The 24,319-nt window shown below is 43.7% G+C and overlaps 4 protein-coding genes across 4 annotated transcripts; 3 read left to right on the forward strand and 1 right to left on the reverse strand.

Moving 5' to 3' along the window:
• Positions 1 to 8,123: 8,123 nt before the first annotated feature.
• Positions 8,124 to 11,457, reverse strand: CCR75_004657 (uncharacterized protein). Its single transcript, XM_067962743.1, has 5 exons — positions 9,969 to 11,457; positions 9,262 to 9,903; positions 8,857 to 9,198; positions 8,360 to 8,802; positions 8,124 to 8,289 (listed from the first exon to the last, which is right to left on the reverse strand). The coding sequence occupies exons 2-5, from the start codon at positions 9,634 to 9,636 to the stop codon at positions 8,196 to 8,198; spliced, it is 1,254 nt and encodes a 417-aa protein (XP_067820584.1). The 5' UTR covers positions 9,637 to 9,903; positions 9,969 to 11,457; the 3' UTR covers positions 8,124 to 8,195.
• Positions 11,458 to 11,543: 86 nt separating this feature from the next.
• CCR75_004656 (uncharacterized protein) lies at positions 11,544 to 12,417 on the forward strand (the record flags this gene model as incomplete). The annotated part of the gene is made up of 3 exons (XM_067962742.1): positions 11,544 to 11,945; positions 12,006 to 12,110; positions 12,310 to 12,417. The coding sequence occupies 3 exons, from the start codon at positions 11,544 to 11,546 to the stop codon at positions 12,415 to 12,417; spliced, it is 615 nt and encodes a 204-aa protein (XP_067820583.1).
• Positions 12,418 to 13,237: 820 nt separating this feature from the next.
• CCR75_004655 (uncharacterized protein) lies at positions 13,238 to 14,134 on the forward strand (the record flags this gene model as incomplete). Its single annotated transcript, XM_067962741.1, has 1 exon — positions 13,238 to 14,134. The coding sequence occupies one exon, from the start codon at positions 13,238 to 13,240 to the stop codon at positions 14,132 to 14,134; it is 897 nt and encodes a 298-aa protein (XP_067820586.1).
• Positions 14,135 to 14,790: 656 nt separating this feature from the next.
• On the forward strand, positions 14,791 to 15,766 carry CCR75_004654 (uncharacterized protein; the record flags this gene model as incomplete). The annotated part of the gene is made up of 3 exons (XM_067962740.1): positions 14,791 to 14,841; positions 15,130 to 15,530; positions 15,600 to 15,766. The coding sequence occupies 3 exons, from the start codon at positions 14,791 to 14,793 to the stop codon at positions 15,691 to 15,693; spliced, it is 546 nt and encodes a 181-aa protein (XP_067820585.1). The 3' UTR covers positions 15,694 to 15,766.
• Positions 15,767 to 24,319: the final 8,553 nt, after the last annotated feature.

Raw genomic sequence — 24,319 nt, forward strand, 5'->3', positions numbered from 1 at the left:
AGACCCACCTGTTCCGCTTGGAACTGGATACGCTTGAAGAAGCAATATCCGTAGCGGAACAGGAGGACTTTAGCTTGAGACAGGCTCAAGCTAGTTCGTCATCGTATCGTCCTTCAAAACGACACAAGCTGGGAGGTCCAGAACCGATGGACCTCTCTTATGTCGAAAGCGAGAAACCTTGTTTCTCCAGCAATAAGCGATTGCAGAAATGCAGTCGCTGTCAAAAATTCGGTACTGGGCGTGGGGCACTACACTCATGAGCGTAGTGTCCTATGTGACCCCGTGACAGAAGGCCGCCGGATCACCTGTGGACGAGTCTGTTAAACCTTTGGGTTCTAACGTGACAATCAGAGAGGTGATGACGAGGTTGATCGACTCGTCAGACCTCTTTGGTGGGGAGTCATCTGACGATGATTACGTGGGCGATGATTATTCTGGTGACTTTAGTATGCTTCCTTCGGAACTAAGTGGTCGTGAAGGGAAGACTGTTACTGGTGGTGCTAGTTTGCATCACCAGGAAAGAAGTGATTCTAGGGATCGCTTCAAAGGCCAAGTTAACGCTACCGTTAACGTGAGCCAACAGTAGAGGAACCGCAATACGTTGCAATTTGCTCCTGAAAAGAGTCATTGCTTGCCCTCTAAGGGTAACCTAATTCATTGGTCTGGTATGACCAACGAATTCCGTACTCGACTCATTTAGGCTTCACAAGCCTGGTGAGGGTGAAACGGAATCCTTCACCGGTGCCTTTGGCCAGCACCGTGGAACACTCGTAAACGGGCAAAAGATGGCAAACCTCTGTTCCAACCTTGGACAGCCTTTGTACAGAATTGTGTAAAGCATAGGCCATGAGGTATGGCCTGACAAGCTGAACTCTTTGCGTGAACGGCTCAAAACAGGACCGTAGTCGGTGCACGCTATAATTTGCACCTTCTGTCTAGAAAGGCAGGGATTCCTTGCCTCTCGTGGGGGGACTCATGTCCATGCTGCTTTTAGGGTGCAGGTCATGCCCCTAAGGAAGCATATTCCTTTAAAGATCCTTATTGGAAGAACGCTCATCTCTTACAAGATGCTTCAAGAGATTAAGAACCTTCAATTATTTTACAAGCGCGGGAAGCACTCGTTCCGATGTACCTTCTGTCGAGGAGTATGGGTCTCGTCTGCAGAACGAGAGCCGTAACATCCAATATCAGTTGGAGACGAGGTTCCCAACTATCAAGCGAGAATGGAATTCCTCGCTAACGATCCATATACTCGTCCAAACACCCTTTACTTCACGGTGGTTCGAGAAGCTTTCAACAAAAAAATGCTTCTCACCAATCGAATCCGTCAACCGATATGGAGGGGGAGAAAAAATTGGGTCCGCCTCGTCTGACGAGCCCGAATTATTATCGTGTTTTGGATCACACCTTTCTTTTTTAGGGAAAATATTGATCGTGAGCGATCCTGTCGCAGCGAGTTAGCGGTGACTAACGACAATGTTTCGCATGACCAATTGAGAAACTGGGCGCAGGTTGGGACTGCAAACAAAAGAACACATCTGTCCCATCAGAACGAGCTGGTGACAGCTCGACAGAAGACCTCTTCCTTGAAGGAAAGATTTGATTGTCTGGTTCGTGAGATTCAGATTCTGTTCCGAGCCATAAGGCTTTAGCTAGGGACCATCAGGCTTTGGCGGATGCCCTAGACCGTACCGGTATAATCCAGAATCGAAAGAAGCCTTGTGTTAATCATACGGACTGAGAAGCCCAACATAAAATGTTGGATACATACGCATACTACGAGGCAGCTCGATCGTGTACGCGTTGCCTTTGCGGTGCAATACACAAACGGGTCAATTTACCTGGGCTGTAATTTATAACCTCCCACATTTGCCACTACATGTTTTGGTAGGTTTACAGTAGACAGTTGGACTAGGTCATTAACATAATATGGAAGTAAGGTCAATGCGTAGAATACGGATGTTATTTTAATTAACAGTGAAGTAGACAAACTCAGTAATAATATGCTATCACTGACTTTGAAAACGATGCTAAAAGACTCAGCATCGAAAACAATATTATTAATTAGAGCGATAATACTATCAACAATGAGGAGATTGATATCTCCGCAGTGCGAGCCGGTCGCACTAAAAATAGAAATAAAACCGAGTCAGCAGGTGATTTCCTGCTGGATCTAGAAGCAGTAGTCTATTTTGTACAGGATCCCATCGCTGATTCGGTGAACTGACAGAAACGAAACTCTGGCATAAATAAAAGAGCAACTATGGAGCTAATGCTTGATGAGCAAGAGCTAAAAGGTTCTTACTCGATAAATAAGAGTCACTCTTAAACAACAGGTTGGGTATACGTAGGTAGCGTAAGCCATTCACGAAAAAATAATGTATGCTCTGTCGAAGCATCCACTGCATTGTTGATGGCACATTTTTCTGGCGAGAACTTGCTCCAACATGTACTGGACGTATCCGCGAAGAATTTATTATGGGTTCGGTTTGCAGGCTCGGATTGACCATCTCTTCCAATGATCAGAAGTTAAGATTTCAACTATGTTCCAAGTGATTTGAACACAGTTTGCCAAAATTCCGCCGTGAATCAAGGGTCTCAATCTGAGACCAGCTCACGAGTAATCCATAGAGTCGAAATATCGTGTCAACAAGACACGAGCATAACCTTTGGCTGTGATCGACTCCGGGACGGCAGCAAGATGTAGCATCTTGCTTGAACGATCACGGAAATAAGAATACCATTATTCTTGTTACTGCCTTCAGGGTCCAAAGACGAACTCCACATATACGGAAAACCAACACTCTGTCGGAAAAAAAGAGGCTATAACGGAGCACGGGATGATGCACTGGGCTTTACCCGTTGACAAACTTTGCAAGCACATATGTACTTGCGGACGAATTCATACTGGCGTGGCCAGTAGAAGTCGCGAGTTATTGTGAGGCAAGTCTTCTCACGTCCACGATGACCACTTTTTGGTGCATCGTGGCACTCATATATGATGCGTAATCGCAAATCATTATGGGTGGGGATGACGACCCGAGGATTGTCGCTAGCAATGGCTGTGTAATACAATAACCATTGAGAGTTATATATCAATCTGCTGAGGATCGATACAATGTCGACAACCCTTTTAAGAATTGTTGATATGAATTTCTAAGGTAATTTATCAACCCTTGTAGAGCTTTATTTTCTTGATAAGCTCCTTAAACGTCGTCGAGTGTTTCTTGACGTCGGAACACTTATTGTTGCAACAGATGCCTTATGCTCACTGTTAATTCGCGCAGCCGGCACAAAATCGGGCCGGCGTAAATTGGCATCAGCGACGACGTTAAGTCGTTTTAGTTTATACTCCACGGAGAATAAGACTCCGCGAACAAAGACAACCATCTCGTCATTCCTTGCGAGAGGTGTGGACTGTTTACGGCCGTGCGTAATGACGCATGGTCCGTATATACAATGAACGGTCTATTTCCCAAAAGATAGGCCCTTAACATAGCCAGTGCGTATTTCATGGCAAAGAGTTCCTTGTCATGCTTTGGATACTTGCGTTCAGCTGGTTGAAGCTGACGCGATTGATAACAGACGACGCTCTCTGCGCAGTCTGTGACATTTTGCATTAACGCGCAGCCGATTGCAAAATTCTGGCGTTAAGATTACATGAATGGTCGGTCCTTGTCCGCAATCGCCAATCCTGGCGAATGCGTCAAGCGCTGCTTGTTACCCTCAAAGGAACGCTGACAATCAGCGCTTCTTATAACCGCTTTACAATTTCTTCATCAAAAAAGAAATATGTACTGTCGTTTTGGAATATTTGCGGGAGAATTTGTGCAGGTACGTCGCTTAGCCGAGGAACTTTTGGAGTCGCTTGATATCGACTGGCACAGGTTAATCCGTTTACGCCTTGATCTTTTCAGGATCCGGGCGTACACCGTATTTACTCACAATGCACCCAAGAATGGTATTTCTCTTGCAGCGAATATACACTTCTTGTAATTTTTATACCAGTTGTCCGAACCTTTCGCACGTGGGTAGGATGTACGTCAACGTCCGAGTTTCCATTCATGGCTCTGCTATGAATGAAAATATCATCAAAATCACTCGGTAGGAAATTCGGCACCGAACTTAACAGATTTGGTTACACATCAATCTAATATAACAGGGGCATTTCTAAGTCCCTGTGGCATGCTGACTGCTGTGAACGAGATATCCTGTTCACGCATAAGGATCTGATAGATTCCATCCATTAGATCCATCGTCGAAAAGATAGAAATTTGTGACATACCCTCAATGATTACGTATTTTCGTCGTATCGGCGTTTGAGCCGTACCGTTGCAGCACTCAATTTATTGAATGCATGCACAATCCGCCATCTTTCTGTTGCTTTACGCACACAGAAGATTGGAGAGCTATGTGGGGAAGTTGACTCCCTCACATGGCCTGCTGCGAAGCGTTCGGCAAAAAAAATTGTCGATGGCTGTTACTTGTTCACGAGGCAATGGCCATTGCTTCTTGACACAGTATTTCGAGCTTGGGATCAGGTCGATTTCGTGCGAGTGCCGGTACTGATTCAGGAAGACATCCTTGTATTCTAATAAATCCTTATATAAAGGGTTTGTTTTCGAAGACTCCCAGGATTGGAACGTAAAACGATCCGTCCGAGTCTTCTCATCGAGGACACTTTCGTCCACCGATGAGCTGCTGAGAAATCGTTCGTTCATAGGAAATACTATTGCCGACCCAATATCGGCCACGTAGTTGTCACCCGTGACAAGTACGTAGATCTGCTTGACTTTGCCACTACACAGATCACGCAAGAACCGTTACGATTCAAGCGTTGGGAATTGAGTATTTCCGAAGTTAACTTCGGAGGCGCTATTTGATCAAGTGTATAAGCGCCTACACTTGATCCACTGTTTTCTAAGACATTTAATGTCTCAGCTTTATACGTGGAACTTTTATTGAATGGTACCTGGGAATCTTTCACTGCAGGTTTCTGGGGACTTATTCCCACAGATTCTTTAAGACTTGATCCCTTTAAAGACTTAATCTTTTAAGTTTTATCCTGGGGAATATCCTACCCAACTACCTCTTGCTGTGGTTGCGCCACCACAGCGACATCCTTTACGATCGACTCTTCAGTCGATCTAGGACTTTTGCACTGTTTCTTATTGACAGGCGCTTCAACTTTCTTAGATGTTGCTATTCAAGCAAGCATCCTTGTTGCGTACCACTCAACTTATTCGAGTGGTCGAACTTCGACGCTGCCTGTGCTTGTGCAGCCGTCGGCATCTAACTCACAGTGTGTTGGCCATTCACATTGAAGTTTTTTCAAGTCATGCTAACGATCGAACCACAATCGAGGCTATCGCACTCACTCGTAGGACATCCACACGCTTGTGAACGCTCCAAGACGTTAATCAGCTGGCCATCCGAAGAACAAGAGACAGCCATCATCCCGGCTTGATGCTGCCAAATTATACATGGCTCGTACTTTCTGAGCCATATTAATGCAAAGATGACATTAAAATTATCATCCAAATCTAGTACGATGAAATCATCATTTTACTGTTTACCCTTTGACGTGTATTGAATACTATCTACACATTTGCTTACTGTTGCAGGTGCGCCTGTTGCTAGGCACCTGCCATCCTCGTTAGACGAATTCGCGCTCATTAAATTTGAATTGCGTTCTTCTAGCGGTTGGCGTCTAATAAATTTATTCGACGCCCCACAATCGACTATGGACTTAAGTGGCAATTTATTTGGCACTTTCATTATCAGGGTGATGAGTATAACCTCATCCCCTGGGGCAGTTAAGGACAATGTTTGTGTGTGAGGAGCAACTTTCATCAAAACGCCTGCAAATTCTTTTGACGTTGCTGGATCAGTAGGGCGCTCCGCACCTACTGACCCCGAACAATCCGCCTCGCCGTTGCGATTTCGCATCAGCGTCGGATCCGCGTACGCGCTCTTTTCGCTCAGTGATTTTATGCACTGGTCGTGGGACACTACACTCATAGGCGTAGTGGCCCCCTTTTTGACAGCATTTACATTTCTGTAATCGTTTGTAACTTGAAGAGAGAGGTTATCGCTCTCTGCAAAGGAGAGATACATAGTACTGGACCACCGTATTCTTGTCGTCTTGGTGACGATAAGCACCAGAGTGGACGAAAGGTTGTTTATGAGTGAAAATCTCCTAATCCATAGAGATCGCTTGGTCTAGCGAATTTAATTCCAGCCGGAACAGGTGGGCCTTAACAGGACCGTCTGCGAGACATTTAATATACACAGTCACCTATGTTTGTTCATCAATTATATGATTCACGATACAATGACCAGGTATCGTGTATGTTGAGCATAAGTGTGTAGATTAAGCATCCCCTGTTTCAAATCCAGGAGCTTGGCTCGAGCCCTGAATTAGCCACGTGGCGGCTCAAATGTTAGTCAATGCCGGGTCTTAGAGATTTCATACGATACAATGACTAATGGGTCGGGAAGCTTGAGACCCAAGGCCCAAGATTTGGCAAGTCCGGCAAAGTTAGACATAACTAATTTCACTTTCGTCGCATCATCACTGATACGACGAGCTTCCATGGCATCGTCTAATTCGACGAGCCATCTTAATAGAGAGTCGCGTTCAACCACCTTAACCTTAGAGCTCTCTATCTTTATCCATTAGCAGCATGTAAATGCTGCTGTCTTAACAGTTCCAACTGTTGAGCACCCTTTTCTCTTAACTCATCCGCGTGTTGAGAGCCTTGCTGGTGAAGCATGGCTAATTTCTCTTTGGCCCTGATGAGTTCGTGTTGAATGAACTCAACAATGGCCGCATGCTGCTCATTTGTGTTCAGAGTGAACAGCATAGCGCAAACGGCTGGCCCGCCTACGACCGAGCTCATTAGTTCGATCGCTCTCCATTCAAGATCACTCAAATGAGTAAACCTTTCACTCGTTGTGTGACAACCTCCTTTTTAGGGTCTTGAAAGGTCCCTCCTTCTTCATCCAACATGTCCAAGTTAGATAAAACGTGCGTCGGCCATTGAACGGACTACGAAGTGCTACTGGGTGTAATGGGCCACCTTTCACTATTACTGATAAGTACTAGTTAACCTCACACTGACTACAGTGTGGGTGAGGTGTCTCTAAGTTTCACGTACACAAGAGTACAGAGAAATGTTTCTATTTAGCTAAGGATATGTAGCTTTAAGGTCTCGACTAAGTCTTGAGAATAGAGACAAAGTTAAACTGTATCAATGTATTTACTTTCCTACGTAACGATCTTCTGTTTACTACTGAACTTATTGTATTACTAATTTACTAAGTATAGCACCTCATTGCGCACCGCACAAATGTGTCTTATAACGATTGGCGAGGTTGATTAAGACTTAGATCAACCAATCAATAGAGCTGACGTCTTGATGTATCTATATTGCCAAATTTGGTAATATTTGAACTATATAAGTCAAAATAAAAAAGATAACAATTGTGTACTTCTCAGGTTTGTACCCATCCTCTTTATTTTAGTATGAAGACTTATATAAAGTCACGACAGGATGAAGCAACGTCGTTATTAGGTGGGGTTTGGGGCTTTTTTTTATAAAAAATTGTCTTTTTAATTAATCATAGTTTATTTCTTCTCATAGGTCATACTATTTATTAATTCTCTTATAGGAAATAATATTCATGTAACAGTACACCGGGTTCGACTTAAAGTTAAATCAAATATTTTTAGCCTCAATTTTATTAAATTTCGTAATGGTGGAATCATAATTGTGTACTTCTTAATTTCATTTTATAGGAAACAATATTTATGTAACGCGATACAGTTCAGGCTTGATATCCACCCCGATTCGTGTTTACAGGCTGAGTTACAAGCCATCGTGATTAAATAATCGTACTTGGCTGCTGTCGATAGATCGGACAGCAAGCCTCGTGATCAAAAACCCATAGGCTGATATAATCATAAACGAACACGAAAATACGCCAGAAAGGCAAGGATGGATACTTCAATTTCTTTTCACACAAATAATATTGATATTCAAATGGTCAAATGACTGCGAAACATTTTTTCAGTTGCTTAACGAATCAAATTGCGTCAAAACACAAACAAATTTAAGATATTCAGTTAAATATTTATTCATAACGTAGTACTTCTACGGTAAAGCAGTTAATTTGTATGTGTTTGATTAAGCTTATTTCTTCGCTGGATTCATAAACTGCATCATATTGATTTTCTTGGGTTTCACTGACTTGAACGATTTTCCATCTCTTGAACGAACAGCGGACCTCAAACCATCCCAAAACAATATCAATAAAAACCACCAAACGCAAAAAAATAACAACGGAAGCGACTCACAATATCTTTTGAGCTCGGCTGGAGAAACCACGATTTCCATTCGTAGTCGTATTGATTGTCTGATGTTGCGTGGCTGTATTAAAAAGTTGAGGCTGTCGAAGTTGGTCCATGAGACTCACAACTTGTAGCTCTTTCTTGTTGGAAAGAAGAGCTGTGTCTCCTTCGTTTTCACGTTCAATAAAAGCTGGTAAAGCAATAGACCCATCTAAAACGCTAGCACCTGCACTCGTACGCTTGCGTTTCTTAAAGCTTGAGGCTTTCCATTCACTTGCACGTGACTGGAGTATAGAAGTCGATACAAATCCTCCTGCTGACACGTTTTTTGGCTTGGTAAGATCCGCAAAAAGCGTTTTACGTATATTGCCTGCCGAATTATTAAGCTGTGGTCGATCTTTTCCAGCCTTTATAAAATTTAAAGCAATATGGTGCAAACAATACTGTGTCTTTGAATATACGCGTTAGATGGAAGAAAAGAGTCCGTATTTTATATTTCCTACCTTTGCCGTATTAATGGCAACTCGACAACGAGTTTCTCCTGAGGTTTTTCCTTTACATATTCCAAAATCCATGGCTTGACCTAATTGGACAATTTCAGGTGCTAAACTGGCTTTAAATGCAAAAGTGTTCTTTTCAGTCGCGGGAAGCAACGTGGCGTTTAAAATGGCTACAAGTGACCCAAGCGGTTCTCTCCAATGAGTAGCGTAAGCGTCTCCAAAGAGAAAAAGACTTAATTCGACCCCTTCGAGGTTTGACAAACCCCACACCATATAGGTTGACCCATTGGCTGCTGCCTTTGATAGTGTTTTTCGCGTCATAACACCTATCGTGACCCAATCAAGCTATACAAAAACGGGTCTTTGATTTCGAAAAAAAAAAAACTTACATAATACATTTAATCGTACCTTTTTATTCGTGAAAGTTTCTTTTGGAACACGATCTAGTTCGTGGAGCTGAATAAACTTTCGACCTTCCATCTCCTCGCGTAGTGCCTTTGCTGAAATTAATCGATTAATGATACGCAATTTTGAAAACTCTTCTACCGCTTCACTAGTGGTTTTCGACGATTCTATGCATTTAGTAGAGATGGTCTTCGAGTTGGATGGTTGGAGTTGTGACGTGGTAGAATCACGTTGTAACAATGGCTCCTTGGACTTGGCATGTGAAGGTGTTGCATCACGTTGACCTTGAATGGGTCGAGTGACTACTTTACCGTTGCTTTGGGAAAGACTTGACCAATTCCACTTTTGTAAGGCAGCGACCGAGTCTTCCTGATTCATGGCGTCAAATCGACTGTATATCCAATTTCACTTATCCGTGTTTCTTACATAATGTATCTATTTTTTTATTTGAATTATTGTCGATTGATTACATGCTACAAATTTCGACTATCAGCTTCAGCATCACAAAGCACCTGCCTCGCGACTTTTTCCCAGCTTTGAGCATGTGAAAACTTATAATGAAGAAGGTAGCTAAAGCCACGAAGCAATAACGAACAGCGAAACGCCATGACGTATTCATCAGGAACGTACTCAATTCGATCAATTCTGTTCCATAAAAGAACAATATCAAAAATCAATAATTGTCAGTCACAAACGTACTTTGTACGTACGTATCCAAGTGCTCGAGAAACAGCTGGGGGTTCATGCCTTCCGTAACCGTCAGATCATCATTATCCATCATCAAATGGGCTTGTTTTTCCAAAAAATATGGGTCCATCTTGGTCGTTCGAATGCGCATATCTTTCGTCAAGACGTCCACAATGTCCTTCTGGGATCCCTCTGAAAGAGCAACAATCAGTTTTGCCAGGTGAAGGCGGTGTTCTTTCGAAATGGATTTGACTTGGCCATAGTCAATGAGGCCAAGACGCCCATCGTCAAGAAGCAAAATATTACCCGGGTGGGGATCCCCATTAAAGAATCCATTGATGAAAATCTCATAGCCATGGACGTCCATAATAAGCTTAAGAATCTGAGGAAGATTAAGCAACTGAGGTGGTTTTTCGTCTTGTATAGTCCACTCCCGTGGGGCTACGAACCCAAGCGTGTACGCATACGACAATTGACGAATGCGTCGCAAGAAGCGCTTCATTCCAAGTGTGAGCCCATACAATTGAAGCTGTAATGAAGATGGTCCAGTCTCCATTCCAAATCCTTGGGCCTCCCGTTCTTTATCCTTTCGTTCCTGGTCCTGTTTTAACATCTCGACCGTCATTCTTTTATCAGCTGCAATGGTCTCAAAGTGATCTTGAATCCCGTCCAGCAACTTCCGGCCTTGGAGATATTCCATCACTAAAACTTCTTTTGTACACAACGCAATCTTTGGTTTCGGGATTGCCACTTTGGCTGCATAGGGACTATTCGCAATGTTTCTACGCACAGTGGCTAAATTTTTAGCTTCCTCAATATAATTAAATTCCGTCATAAATTGTTTTTCCACTTCTAGTAAAAATGGAAGATGCGCGGGCTGAAAAAAACGACAAAAATCTTGAATTGTTTTAATATCCCAACGAAAAAACGTTTCGGCATCGGGATGCTGTACTTTAATAGCAACTTCTTCGCCAGTTAAAAGCACTGCTCGATGGGCTTGACCAATCGACGCAGCTCCTAACGGCTTGGGATCAATCGATTGAAACAGCTCTTGAACAGGCTTTCCATAGCTCGCTTCAATGATAGCAGAGATTTCTGCTAACGACTTGGAAGGGGCGTCGTCCTGGAGCTTGGCGGCGCGGTCGAGGTACTGTTTTGGCAGTACGTCGGGTCTCGTGGACCCTGTCTGAGCTAACTTGACGTAAAAGCCCTTAAGCTCAAGTACGATTTCAAACACCTCAGGTGCGTACTTATCATGAAGTTGTTCGTACGCAAGCTGTTGCGCCTTGTCCGACAGCTGGGCGTGCTCTATGTACAGCTGCGTGGCGCGGTAGTGCAGATAGATAGGGAAAGCTTTACGCCAAAAGTACAAGGATCGATTAAACCCCTCGTCGGTGTATGTGGTATAAGTTACGCCACCTACACCCACGGCTGTCGACCCTAGTAATAGCCGCGCACCATTGCGAACCACCAAGTGCCACATTCCCGTAATGGAGGGTTACACAACAGCTGAAAGAGTACTGATTTAGTTGTAGGTATACGGTTACAATATATTTTTTTCAATTTTTCAATTTTATTTTAAGTCGAAGTGATAAAGCATGACTTCAGCGTTAGGTGTGAGTGTGCTATCCCTCGTAATGTCCGAAGTGAAACAGAGCAAGGAAAAACAATTTACGGATCGGCACGGTGACATGCTGGCATCGTTACCGCAGGAAGACCTTAAATTGGTAGAGGCTGCCAGTGAATTGGTAGAAAGAGGCCTGGTGGTGAGGATCACGGCAACACCATCAAGGCGCGAATTCTACCGTGTTGAATCGCGTAATAAATATAAACGAAATGGAAGCTATCACGACGTCAATAGATCCGTGGACAGTGGTTCAAATTCGTTTGATGCGACTACAATTCGCGGCAGTGGGGCTAGCTACTACAATTGCTTTAGCCATTATTGTACGTGCGCAGCCTTTCACGACACGGTCGTTAAGTCGCATCCCACTGCTATGGTACGATGCTCTGATTAATAATGTAGAGTAAACGCAAGGCTTACGATATTGTTAAAGTAGTGCAAACATATACTCGCACGCTTGCTAGCGGATGCGACTGGACAGTTTCAGAGTATGCAAGTAGAGGATCTTCACTTTGCACAAATGCTCTCCGGTTCCATGTCAGTTTGTGAGTGACGACAGAACGCTTTCATTGATTTGGTGATGGACATTAGCAGGTAGATGAGTCTACAAATCCACTAGTGTCGGCAAGCACAATTTGTTGTCTCGGGGCTTTCTCTTTTAAAGTTTATGAGTTTATAAAGGATATGCAACGGTAAATGTTGGTATCTAGGTAAAAATACGTTTTAATAATGTATGACAGGAGATAGAAAAGAAAAAGTCGGAGGGTCCGCGACTGTCGTTGATCGTTCGTAGTGGACCTTTAGGAATCGGAGCGTACAATAATGTAGTTGCCAGTCGTACGTACTAGAGTCGTATTAGGAGCCGAACGTGCTTATCGCATTCTCACAGTGCGATAAGATCTTTATGCAATGGCCGATCTATGCGAATGCTATCAAACAACGGCACAGCTCAGACACACACCACTAGTGGCGTGCCAGACGTTGACTTGGTCGTCGGTTGTATATATTTCGAATCGACTACCACAATTTATACCGCGGTGTATATCGTTAGGTAGCTCAAATGAAAGACCTTGAGATGGCTTTCGGATATTTAGTAATTGATTATTCTAAACGCGGCGGTCCGATAAATAAAAAGCGCTGGAATAGAGCGTCGTGCGATGTCAGACGGCAATGTCCTTCCTTTACGTTTAATTTTTTTTTCCGAATCTAACCCTTGCAATATCTACGTGCGTAAGTCGGAAACCAAAAATTTTGGTCAGGCCATACAAATTCAGAAGAATCTCGCCTCGTATTAAAAGAATACTACAAGACACGACCTGATCGTAACGTTGGCTGTGCACGACAACGTATAAAAGTCGTAGGAAACAGATGGCGCTAACGAGTGGAGGTAATCTTTCCGCGAATGGCACAGCTGTCGTCGTCTATGGCTTCTTGACCTACCCGACAAGACACGATACAACTACCATGCCATGACAGAAAGCATCTGGCTTGACCACTCATTCTAGTGATCCACAAGTCTGACTCCAGACGGAATCTTGTCTTTTTATAAATGGGCTAACATTCAAAGCAGATGTGAAAAGGTTTAAAAAAAGCGTTTCTCCAAACCTCGTTCTCGAAAACAGCGCATTTTCAAATTCCCTACTTCCACATCATTGATAATTCTACACAATGGTCTTTCGTCAATCTTCCATTGCTTTGCTCCTCTTAATCGCATCGTCTTCCAACGATGCCACCACGGCAGCCCACGTTCGTCCACGCAACCTTCAAACCACTCTTAGTGACGTGGCAACCTACACATCTTACGAACAGTATGCCTCGAGTATGTTGCTTGCTGTGAACGCTCAACGTGCGACCCGAGGTCTACCACCATTGTGTTTGAACAATAAACTCCGTATTGCGTCTCAAAGCCACTCGGACGACATGGCGACGTACGACTACATGGCTCATGCGGGGTCAAACGGTTCAACCATGTCAGAGCGTATTACGGAAGCGGGGTACCAATGGACCACTGTTGCTGAGAACGTAGCTGCTGGTCAACCGACCGTGTCGGCTGTTATGGAGGCCTGGATTAACTCCATTGAGCATTTAAAGCACATTATGGGTGACTACACGATGTTTGCACCCACGTACGCATTCAATAAGAACGGCAGATTCCGCCATTACTGGACCCAGGACTTTGGTTCGAGTGACGTAGAATCTTGCGACCATCTGGTCGATAATATTTCGAAAGTGAGGACTTCGGTGGCTGAAAAGGTTCAGACCATGGCTTCGATACCATCTCGCTCGACCACGACGAACACTTTTGTCTCGCGTTCTCCCGCTACAAACGCTCCAGTGTTGACGAACCCACCACCAGTGTCGACAAATCCTCCCGTGTCGACAAATCCTCCCGTGTCGACAAATCCTCCCGTGTCGACGATTTCTCCAGTGTCGACGACTTCTCCAGTGTCGACTTCTCCAGTGTCGACGACTTCTCCAGTGTCGATGGACGTGCCAGGATCTCCGAACACTTCAGTGTATACGAACGATCCAGCGTCGTCGAAGGGTAAGGACTGCGAGTCGTAGGGACTACGGGTCGACCTTATAAGTTGAAATATGTCGTCAAAGTCGTGCCTTTGAAAAGTTTGTTATCAAAGTCATGTGCTGTTCGTAAAATGAGCGATAATAAAACGAAAACAATTCTAAATGTCGACCAGCGGAAAAGCGCCCCATTCCAACTTTTCGGTTCATTCTAATTTAATTTGAAAGTCGTTAATATGCAACTTCTAGCTGTCTTGCAATCTTTAGCACGATGCAGCAATATATTGAAAGCTTCAACGATTTGTTTTTTTTTCTTTCCGTAGGAAGTTGTTTTTATGAACGCAGCAGATGACAAATATACAAGTAAAATGAATAAGTGAGGCAATGAGCTGACATACCACCTATACTCACAGATGTATACGGAGTTGAAGCTGTTGTGGATGCGGGAACAAGCGAGCTGTAACATCACGCAATATTCAATCGTTGCCATACCCTTGCGACCAGCAAGACGAATTTTGCGGACAACTCGAGGACACGTCAAAAAACCAGAAGCACATAATATTTTTCTCATTTAATTAATAATGTTTAGAAGGCCCAACCTAAGGACAATTAAGCTATTGGTATAAGGTCTATGGCATGAGTCACTCACCTGTAAGACTAGAAACCACGTCATTAACGAAAAGAGGGCCGTTCGTTCAACGATGCAATCGTTCTCTTTCCCATTTCGTTGCTGGCACAATAATATTGGGACAGTAGGCTTGCTAGTAGTGTGGTACACGTTTCGCTCGCTATCTCCTTAAGATCCGTAGCTTCAAAACAAAATCGTCTCCGGACACGATCCGATATAAGTTGTAGATTGTGCTCGAGGCCTTATCATACTGGTGCGCAGCGTAGGAACAACCTCAGGAGAAACTCGTTGTCGACTTGCCATTAATACGGCAAAGGTAGGAAATATAAAATACGGACTCTTTTCTTCCATCTAACGCGTATATTTAAAGACACAGTATTGTTTGCACCATATTGCTTTGAATTTTATAAAGGCTGGAAAAAATCGACCACAGCTTAATAATTCGGCAGGCAATATACGTAAAACGCTTTTTGCGGATCGTACCAAGCCAAAAAACGTGTCAGTAGGAGGATTTGTATCGACTTCTATACTCCAGTCACGTGCAAGTGAATGGAAAGCCTCAAGCTTTAAGAAATGCAAGCGTACGAGTGCAGGTGCTGGCGTTTTAGATGGGTCTATTGCTTTACCAGCTTTTATTCAACGTGAAAACGAAGGAGACACAGCTATTCTTTCCAACAAGAAAGAGCTACAAGTTGTAAGTCTCATGGACCAACTTCGACAGCCTCAACTTTTTAATACAGCCACGCAACATCAGCCAATCAATACGACTACGAATGGAAATCATGGTTTCTCCAGCCGAGCTCAAAAGATATTGTGAGTCGCGTCCGTTGTTATTTTTTTGCGTTTGGTGGTTTTATTGATATTGTTTTGGGATGGTTTCAGGTCCGCTGTTCGTTCAAGAGATGGAAAATCGTTCAAGTCAGTGAAACCCAAGAAAATCAATATGATGCAGTTTATGAATCCAGCGAAGAAATAAGCTTAATCAAACACATACACCTTAACTGCTTTATCGTAGAAAAAACTACGTTATGAATAAATATTTAACTTAATATCTTAGATTTGTTTGCGTTTTGACGCAATTTGATTCGTTAAGCAGCTGAAAAAAAGTTTTGCAGTCATTTGACCATTCGAATATCAATATTATTTGTGTGAAAAGAAATTGTCGTATCCATCCTTGCCTTTCTGGCGTATTTTCGTGTTCATTTATGATTATATCAGCCTATCACGATGGCTTGTAACTTAGCCTGTAAACACGAATCGGGGTGGATATCAAGCCTGAACTGTATCGCGTTACATAAGTATTGTTTCCTATAAGATGAAATTAAGAAGTACACAATTATGATTCCACCATTACGAAATTTGGTAAAATTGAGGCTAAAAATTATTTGATTTAATTTTAAGTCGAATCCGGTGTACTGTTACATGAATATTATTTCCTATGAGAGAATTAATAAATAGTATGACCTATGAGAGGAAATAAACTATGATTAATTGAAATGACGATTTTTTATTAAAAAAGCCCCAAACCCCACCTAATAACGACGTGCTTCATCCTGTCGTGACTTTATATAAGTCTTCATACTAAAATAAAGTGGATGGGTACAAACCTGAGAAGTACACAATTGTTATCTTTTTATTTTGACTTAAATAGTTCAAATATTACCAAATTTGGCAATATAGATACTTTTAGACGCTCGCTCTATTGATTGGTTGATCTAAGTCTTAATCAATCACGCCAATCGTTATAAGACACATTTGTGCGGTGCGCAATTAGGTGCTATACTTAGTTAATTATTAATACAATAATTCAGTAGTAAATAGAAGATCGTTACGTAGGAAAGTAAATACATTGATACAGTTTAACTTTGTCTCTATTCTCAAGACTTAGTCGAGACCTTAAAGCTAAATATCCTTAGCTAAATAGAAACCTTTCTCTGTACTCTTGTGTACGTGAAACTTAGAGACACCTCACCCACACTGTAGTGAGTGTGAGGTTAACTAGTACTTATCAGTAATAGTGAAAGGTGGCCCATTACACCCAGTAGCACTTCGTAGTCCGTTCAATGGCCGACGCACGTTCATCTAACTTGGACATGTTGGATTAAGAAGGAGGGACCTTTCAAGACCCTAAAAAGGAGGTTGTCACACAACGAGTGAAAGGTGTACTCATTTGAGTGATCTTGAATGGAGAGCGATCGAACTAATGAGCTCGGTCGTTGATGAGTATAATCTCATCCCCTGGAACAGTTACGCACAATGTTTGTGTGTGAGGAGCAACTTTCATTAAAACGCCTGCAAATTCTTTTGACGTTGCTGGATCAGTAGGGCGCTCCGCACCTACTGACCCAGAACAATCCGCCTCGCCGTTGCGATTTCGCATCAGCGTCGGATCCGCGTACGCGCTCTTTTCGCTCAGTGTTTTTGAGCACTGGTCGTGGGACACTACACTCAAAGGCGTAGTGGCCCATTTTTTGACAGCGATTACATTTCTGTAATCGTTTGTAACTTGAAGAGAGAGGTTTATCGCTCTCTGCAAAGGAGAGATACATAGTACTGGACCTCCGTATTCTTGTCGTCTTGGTGACGATAAGCACCAGAGTGGACGAAAGCTTGTTTATGAGTGCAAATCTCTTAATCCGCTATAGAGATCGCTTGGTCTAGCGAATTTAATTCTAGCCGGAACAGGTGGGCCTTAACAGGACCGTCTGCGAGACATTTAATATACACAGTCACCTATGTTTGTTCATCAATTATATGATTCACGATACAATGACCAGGTATCGTGTATGTTGGGCATACTTTGTAGATTAAGCTTTCCCTGCTCCAAATCCAGGAGCTTGGCTCGAGCCCTGAATTCGCCACGTGGCGGCTCAAATGTTAGTCAATGCCGGTCTTAGAGATTTCATACGATACAAAGACTAATGGGTCGGGAAGCTTGAGACCCAAGGCCCAAGATTTGGCAAGTCCGGCAAGGTTAGACATAACTAATTTAACTTTCGTCGCATCATCACTGATACGACGAGCTTCTATGGCATCGTCTAATTCGACGAGTCATCTTGATAGAGAGTCGCGTTCAACCACCTTAAACTTAGAGTTCTCTATCTTTATCCATTAGCAGCATGTAAATGCTGCTGTCTTGACAGTTCCAACTGTTGAGCACCCTTTTCTTTTAACCCATCCGCGTGTTGAGAGCCTTGCTGGTGAAGCAAGGCTAATTTCTCTTGGGCCCTGATGAATTCGTGTTGAATGAACTCAACAATGGCCGCATGCTGCTCATTTGTGTTCAGAGTGAACAGCATAGCGCAAACGGCTGGCCCGCCTTGTACTGTTTAACCTTGGACGTGTATTGGATACTATCTACACATTTGTTTACTGTTGCAGGTGCGCTTGTTGCTAGGCACGTGCCATCCTCGTTAGACGAAATCGCGCTCATTAAATTTGAATTTGCGTTCATCTAGCAGTTGGCGTCTTATAAACTTATTCGACGCCCCACAATTGTCTTCGGATGGCCAGCTGATTAACGTCTTGGAGGGTCCAAAAGCGTGTGGATGTCCTACGAGTGAGTGCGATGGCCTCGATTGTGGTTCGGTCGTTAGCATGACTTCAACAAACTTCAGTGTGAATGCCCGACACACTGTGAGTTAGATGCCGCCGGCTGTGCACAAGCACACGCAGCGTCGAAGTTCGGCCACTCGAATAAGTTGAGTGGTACGCAACAAGGATGCTTGCTTGGAAAGCAACATCTAAAAAAGTTAAAGCGCCTGTCAATAAGAGACAGTGCAAAAGTCCTAGGTCGACTGAAAAGTCGATCGTAAAGGATCTCGCTGTGGTGGTGCAACCACAGCAAGAGGTAGTTCGGGAGGATATTCCCCAGGATAAACTTAAGAGATAAAGTCTTTAAAGGGATTAAATCTTGAAGAATCTGTGGAAATAATTCCCCAGAAACCTGCAGTCAAAGATTCCCAGGTACCATTGGAAAAACGTTTTAAGTAAAACTCAGACAATAAATGTCTTCGAAAACAGTGGATCAAGTGTAGGCGCTTATACACTTGATCAAATAGCGCCTCCGAAATTAACTTCGGAAATACTCAATTCCCAACGCTTGAACCGTAACGGTGCTTGCGTGATCTGTGTAGTGGCTAAGTCAAGCAGATCTACGTACTTGTCACGGGTGACAACTACGTGGCCGATATTGGGTCGATAATTGTATTTCCTATGAACGAACGAGTTCTCGGCAGCTCATCGCTGGACAAAAGCATTTTCGATGAGAAGACTCGGACGGATCGTTTTACGTCCCAATCCTGGGAGTTTTCGAGAACAAACCCTTTATATAAGGATTTAATAGAATTTAAGGATGTCTTCCCTGAATCAGTACCGGCACTCGACACGAAATCGACCTGATCCCAAGCTCGAAATACTGTATCAAGAAACAATATCCATTGCCTCGTGAACAAGTAATAGCTATCGACAAATTCTTTGCCGAACGCTTAGCAGCAGGCCATGTGAGGGAGTCAACTTCCCCACATAGCTCTCCAATCTTCTGTTTTCGTAAAGAAATAGGAGATGGCGGATTGTGCATGCATTCAATAAATTGAGTGCTGCAACGGTACCGGCTCAAACGCCGATACGACGAAAAGACGTAATCATTGAGGGTATGTCACAAAGTACTATCTTTTGACGATGGATCTAATGGATGTAATCTATCAGATCCTGATGCGTGAATATGATATCCCGTTCACAGCAGTCAGCATGCCACAGGGAATTAGTAATGTTCCTGCTACATTAAACGGATGTGTAACCAAATCTGTTAAGATCGGTGCGGAATTTCGCACCGAGTTATTTTGATGATATTTTCATTCATAGCAGAGCCATGAATGTACACTTGGAAGTTGACGTATATCGTACCCACGTGCGAAAGGTTCGGGTAAATACAACTGGTATGAAAATCGCAAGAAGTATATATTCGCTCCAAGATATATACCACTTCTTGGGTGCATTGTGAGTAGATACGCTGTACACCCGGATCCTCAAAAGATCAAGGTGTTAACGGATTGGCCTGTGCCAGTCGATGTCAAGGGACTTCAAAAGTTCCTCGGCTAAGCGACGTACCTGCACAAATTCTCCCGCAAATATCCCAAAATGTCAGTACATATTTCTTCTTTGATGGAGAAAAATGTAAAGTGGTCATGGAACGCTGATTGTCAGCGTTCTTTTGAGGGTAACAAGCAGCGCTTGACGCATTCGCCAGGATTGGCGATTGCGGACAAGGATTGACCATTCATGTAATCTGTGACGCCAGAAATTTTGCAATCGGCTGCGCGTTAATGCAAAATGTCACAGACTGCGCAGAGTGCGTCGTCTGTTATTAATCGCGTCAGCTTCAACCAGCTGAACGCAAGTATCCAAATCATGACAAGGAACTCGCTGACATGAAATACGCACTGGCTATGTTAAGGGCCTATCTCTTGGGAAATAGACCGCTCATTGTATATAAGGACGATGCGTCCTTACGCACGGCTGTAAACAGTCCACACCTCTCGCAAGAAATGACGAGATGGTTGTCTTTCTTTGCGGAGTCTAATTCTCCGTGGAGTATAAACGAAAGCGACTTAACGTCGTCGCTAGTGCCAATTCACGCCGGCCCGATTTTGTGCCGGCTGCGCGAATCAACAGTGAGCATAAGTCATCTGTTGCAACAATAAGTGTTCCGTCGTTTAGATTACTCGACGACGTGTAAGGAGCTTATCAAGAAGATAAAGCTCTACAAGGGTTGATGGATTACCTTAGAAATTCATATCAACAATTCTTAAAAGGATTGTCGAAATTGTATCGATCATCAGCAGATTGATATATAACTCGCAATGGTTTATTGTATTACACAGCCATTGGTAGCGACAATCCCCGTGTCGTAATCCCCACCCATAACGTTTTGCGATTACGCATAATGTATGAGTACCACGATGCACCAAAAAATGGTCATCGTGGACGTGAGATGACTTACCTCATGATAACTCGCGACTTCTACTGGCCACGCCAGTATGAATTTGTCCGGCAAGTACATATGTGCTTGCGAAGTTCGTCAACGGGTAAAGCCCAGCGCATCATCCCGTGCTCCATTAGAGCCTCTGCCTTTTCCGGCAGAGTGTTGGTTTTTCGTATATGTGGAGTTCGCCTTTGGATTCCCCGAAGACAGCCACAAGAATAATGGTGTTCTTATTTTTGTTGATCGTTTAAGCAAGATGCTACATCTTGCTGCCGTCCCGGAGTCGATCACAGCCAAAGGTTGTGCTCGTGTCTTTGTTGACACGATATTTCGACTCTATGGATTACCTCGTGAGCTGGTCTCAGATTGAGACCCTTGATTCACGGCGGAATTTTGGCAAACTGTTTTCAAATCACTTGGAACACAGTTGAAATGTTAACTTCTGATCATTGAAAGAGACGGTCAATCCGATCGTGCAAACCGAATCCAAGAAGAGATTCTTCGCGGATACGTCTACTACATGTTGGAGCAAGTTCTCGCCGGAAGAATTTGCCATTGACAATGCAGTGCATGCTTCGACAGAGCATACATTATTTTTCGTGAATGGCTTACGCCACCTACGTATACCCAACTTGTTATTTGAGAGTGACACTTATTAAAGGGGGGACTCGCTCGAGTAATAACCTTTTAGCTCTTGCTCATCAAGCATTAGCTCCATAGTTGCTCTTTCATTTATGTCAGTTCCTTTTCTGTCAGTTCACCGAATAAGCGATGGGATCCTGTACAAAATCGACTATCCGGCAGAAAATCACCTGCTGACTCCGTTTTATTTCTATTTTCAGTGCGACCGGCTCGCTTTGCGGAGATATCAATCTCCTCATTGTTGATAGTATTATCGCTCTAATTAATAATATTGTTTTCGATGCTGAGTCTTTTAGCATCGTTTTTAAAGTCAGTGATAGCATCATATATTTATCTGAGTTTGTCTACTTCAATGTTAATTAAAATAACATCCGTATTGTTCGCATTGACCTTACTTTCATAAAATGTTAATGACCTAGTCCAACTGTCTACGGTAAACCTACCAAAACATGTCGTGGCAAATGCGGGCGGTAATAAATTACTGCCCAGGTATATCGACCGGTTTTGTGTATTGCACCGCAAAGGCAATGCGAACACGATCGAGCTGCCTCGTAGTATGCGCATGCATCCAACGTTTTAAGTTGGGCGTCTCAGTCCGTATGATTAATTCGAGGCTTCTTCCGATTCCGGATTATACCGGTACGGTTTAAGGCATCGGCCAAAGCCTGATGGTCCCTAGCTCAAGCCTTATGGCTTGGAACAGAATCTGAATCTCACGAAGCAGACGATCAACTCTTTCCTTCAAGGAAGAGATCTTCCGTCGAGCTGTCACCAGCTTGTTCTGAAGGAATAGATGTGTTCTTTCGTTTGCCTGTTCCAACCTGCGCCCAGTTTCTCAATTGGACATGAGAAACATTGTCGACAGTCACCGCTAACTCGTGGCAGCAGGAGTGCTCACGATCAATATCTTCCCTAAAAAAGAAAGATGTGATCCAAAACACGATATTAATTCGGGCTCGTCAAACGAGGCGAACCCGATTTTTTCTCCCCTTCACATCGGTTGACGGATTCGAGTGGTGAGAAGCCTTTTTTTGTTGAAAGCTTCTCGAATCACCGTGAAGTAAAGAGTGTTTGGACGAGTATATAGATCGTTAGCGAGGGTATCCACCCTCGCTTGATAGTTGGGAACCTTGTCTCCAACTGATATTGGATGTTACGGCTCTCATCTTGCAGACAAGACCCATCCTCCTCGACAGAAGGTCCATCGGAACGAGCGCTTCCCGCGCTTGTACTAGAACTGAAGGTTCTTAATCCCTTGAAGCATCTTGTAAGAGATGAGCGTTCCTCAAATGAGGATCTTTAAGGGAATATGCTTCCTTAGGGGTATGACCTGCACCCTAAAAGCAGCATGGACATGAGTCCCCCCACGAGAGGCAAGGAATCCCTGCCTTTCTAGACAGACGGTGCAAATTATAGCGTGCACCGACTACGGTCCTATTTTTTGAGCCGTTCACGCAAAGAGTTCAGCTTGTCAAGCAAGACCTCATGGCCTATGCGTTACACAATTCTGTACAAAGGCTGTCGAAGGTTGGAACGAAGGTTTGCCATCTTTTGCCCGTTTACGAGTGTTCCACGGTGCTGGCCAAAGGCATCGGTGAAAAATTCTGTTTCATCCTCACCAGGCTTGTGAAGCCTAAATGAGTCGAGTACGGAATCTGTTGGTCATACCAGACCAATGAACTAGGTTACCCTTAGAGGGCAAGCAATGACTCTTTTCAGGAGCAAATCGCAACGTATTGCGGTTCCTCTACTGTTGGCTCACGTTAACGGTAGCGTTAACTTGACCTTTGAAGCGATCCCTATAATCACTTCTTTTCTGGTGATGCAAACTAGCACCACCAGTAACAGTCTTCCCTTCACGACCACTTAGTTTAACTTCAAGGTGATGAGGGATACCTCATCATCAGAGAATAATCGTCGCCCACGGAATTATCGTCAGATGACTCCCCACCGAAGAGGTCTGACGAGTCGAACAACCTCGTCATCACTTCTCTGATTGTCACGTTAGAATCCAAATATTTAACAGACTCAGCCACAGGTGTTCCGGCGTCCTTCTGTAACGGGGCACATGTGACCGGTGTACTGACACACTAAGGATATTGAGACTATATCATAGAGTCGGGGTGTGTGTCAGTACATCAGGGAATATGGCTGGGTAACCGTTTTGACTCAGCTCGGTACGAATGACACGTATCGGCACCTCAAGTTCGGAGTATTTATTTTCAGTAGTACTAAATTAGTAGCATTTCGTAGCCTAGTTTATTGCTGTACTTAGACTGCTAGAAGATCTCAATATATTACAGATTAGAACTTCCTCTGTGAGTTGCTGAGTGGTCCTGTCACACCTGGTAGCACTTGTAGTCAATCCCGCGGCCAAGGATTGAAACAATCTGGATGGCACTTATGATGGATGACCCTGAAGATTATATGCCTCTAGGTGCTGAGACACATAATGATTGTGTGTCTGGAGCAACTTTAGTCAAGAGGTTTGCAAATTGTCTTGAGGTTGATCAGTAGGGCGTTGCGCCCCTACTGACCCCGACCGATTTTGGCGGTCCACCTCGCTGTTGCGATTTCGCAACAACGTCAAAATCACGACCGTCGCCCCTTTTGGCATTCTGTCCATCATTAAGTTCGCTATCTCTCGGTACTGATCGTAGGGCACTACACTCATGAGCGTTGTGTCCTAATTTTTGACAGAGACTGCTTTTCTGCAATCGCTTATTGTTCGAGAAACAAGGTTTCTCGCTTTCGACATAAGAGAGGTCCGTCGGTTCTGGACCTCCTAGCTTGTGTCGTTCTGGAGGACGATACGATGACGAACTAGCTTGAGCCTGTCTCAAGCTAAAGTCCTCCTGTTCCGCAACGGATATTGCTTCTTTAAGCGTATCCAGTTCCAAGGGGAGCAGGTGGGTCTTTACGGGGCCACCAGTAAGACCTTGCATGAACAACGTGATCAACCTGTGTTCATGAACTG

The sequence above is a fragment of the Bremia lactucae genome, linkage group LG12, assembly GCF_004359215.1.
Source record: "Bremia lactucae strain SF5 linkage group LG12, whole genome shotgun sequence".
Lineage (NCBI taxonomy): Eukaryota > Oomycota > Peronosporomycetes > Peronosporales > Peronosporaceae > Bremia > Bremia lactucae.

Coding starts and splice junctions, on each gene's coding strand:
- CCR75_004657 (XM_067962743.1), bottom strand. CDS start 9,636: ATGAATCAGGAAGACTCGGTCGCTGCCTTACAAAAGTGGAATTGGTCA. Junction 8,803..8,856: donor TTGCCATTAATACGGCAAAG/GTAGGAAATATA, acceptor GTATATTCAAAG/ACACAGTATTGTTTGCACCA. Junction 8,290..8,359: donor AGCCGAGCTCAAAAGATATT/GTGAGTCGCTTC, acceptor GGATGGTTTGAG/GTCCGCTGTTCGTTCAAGAG.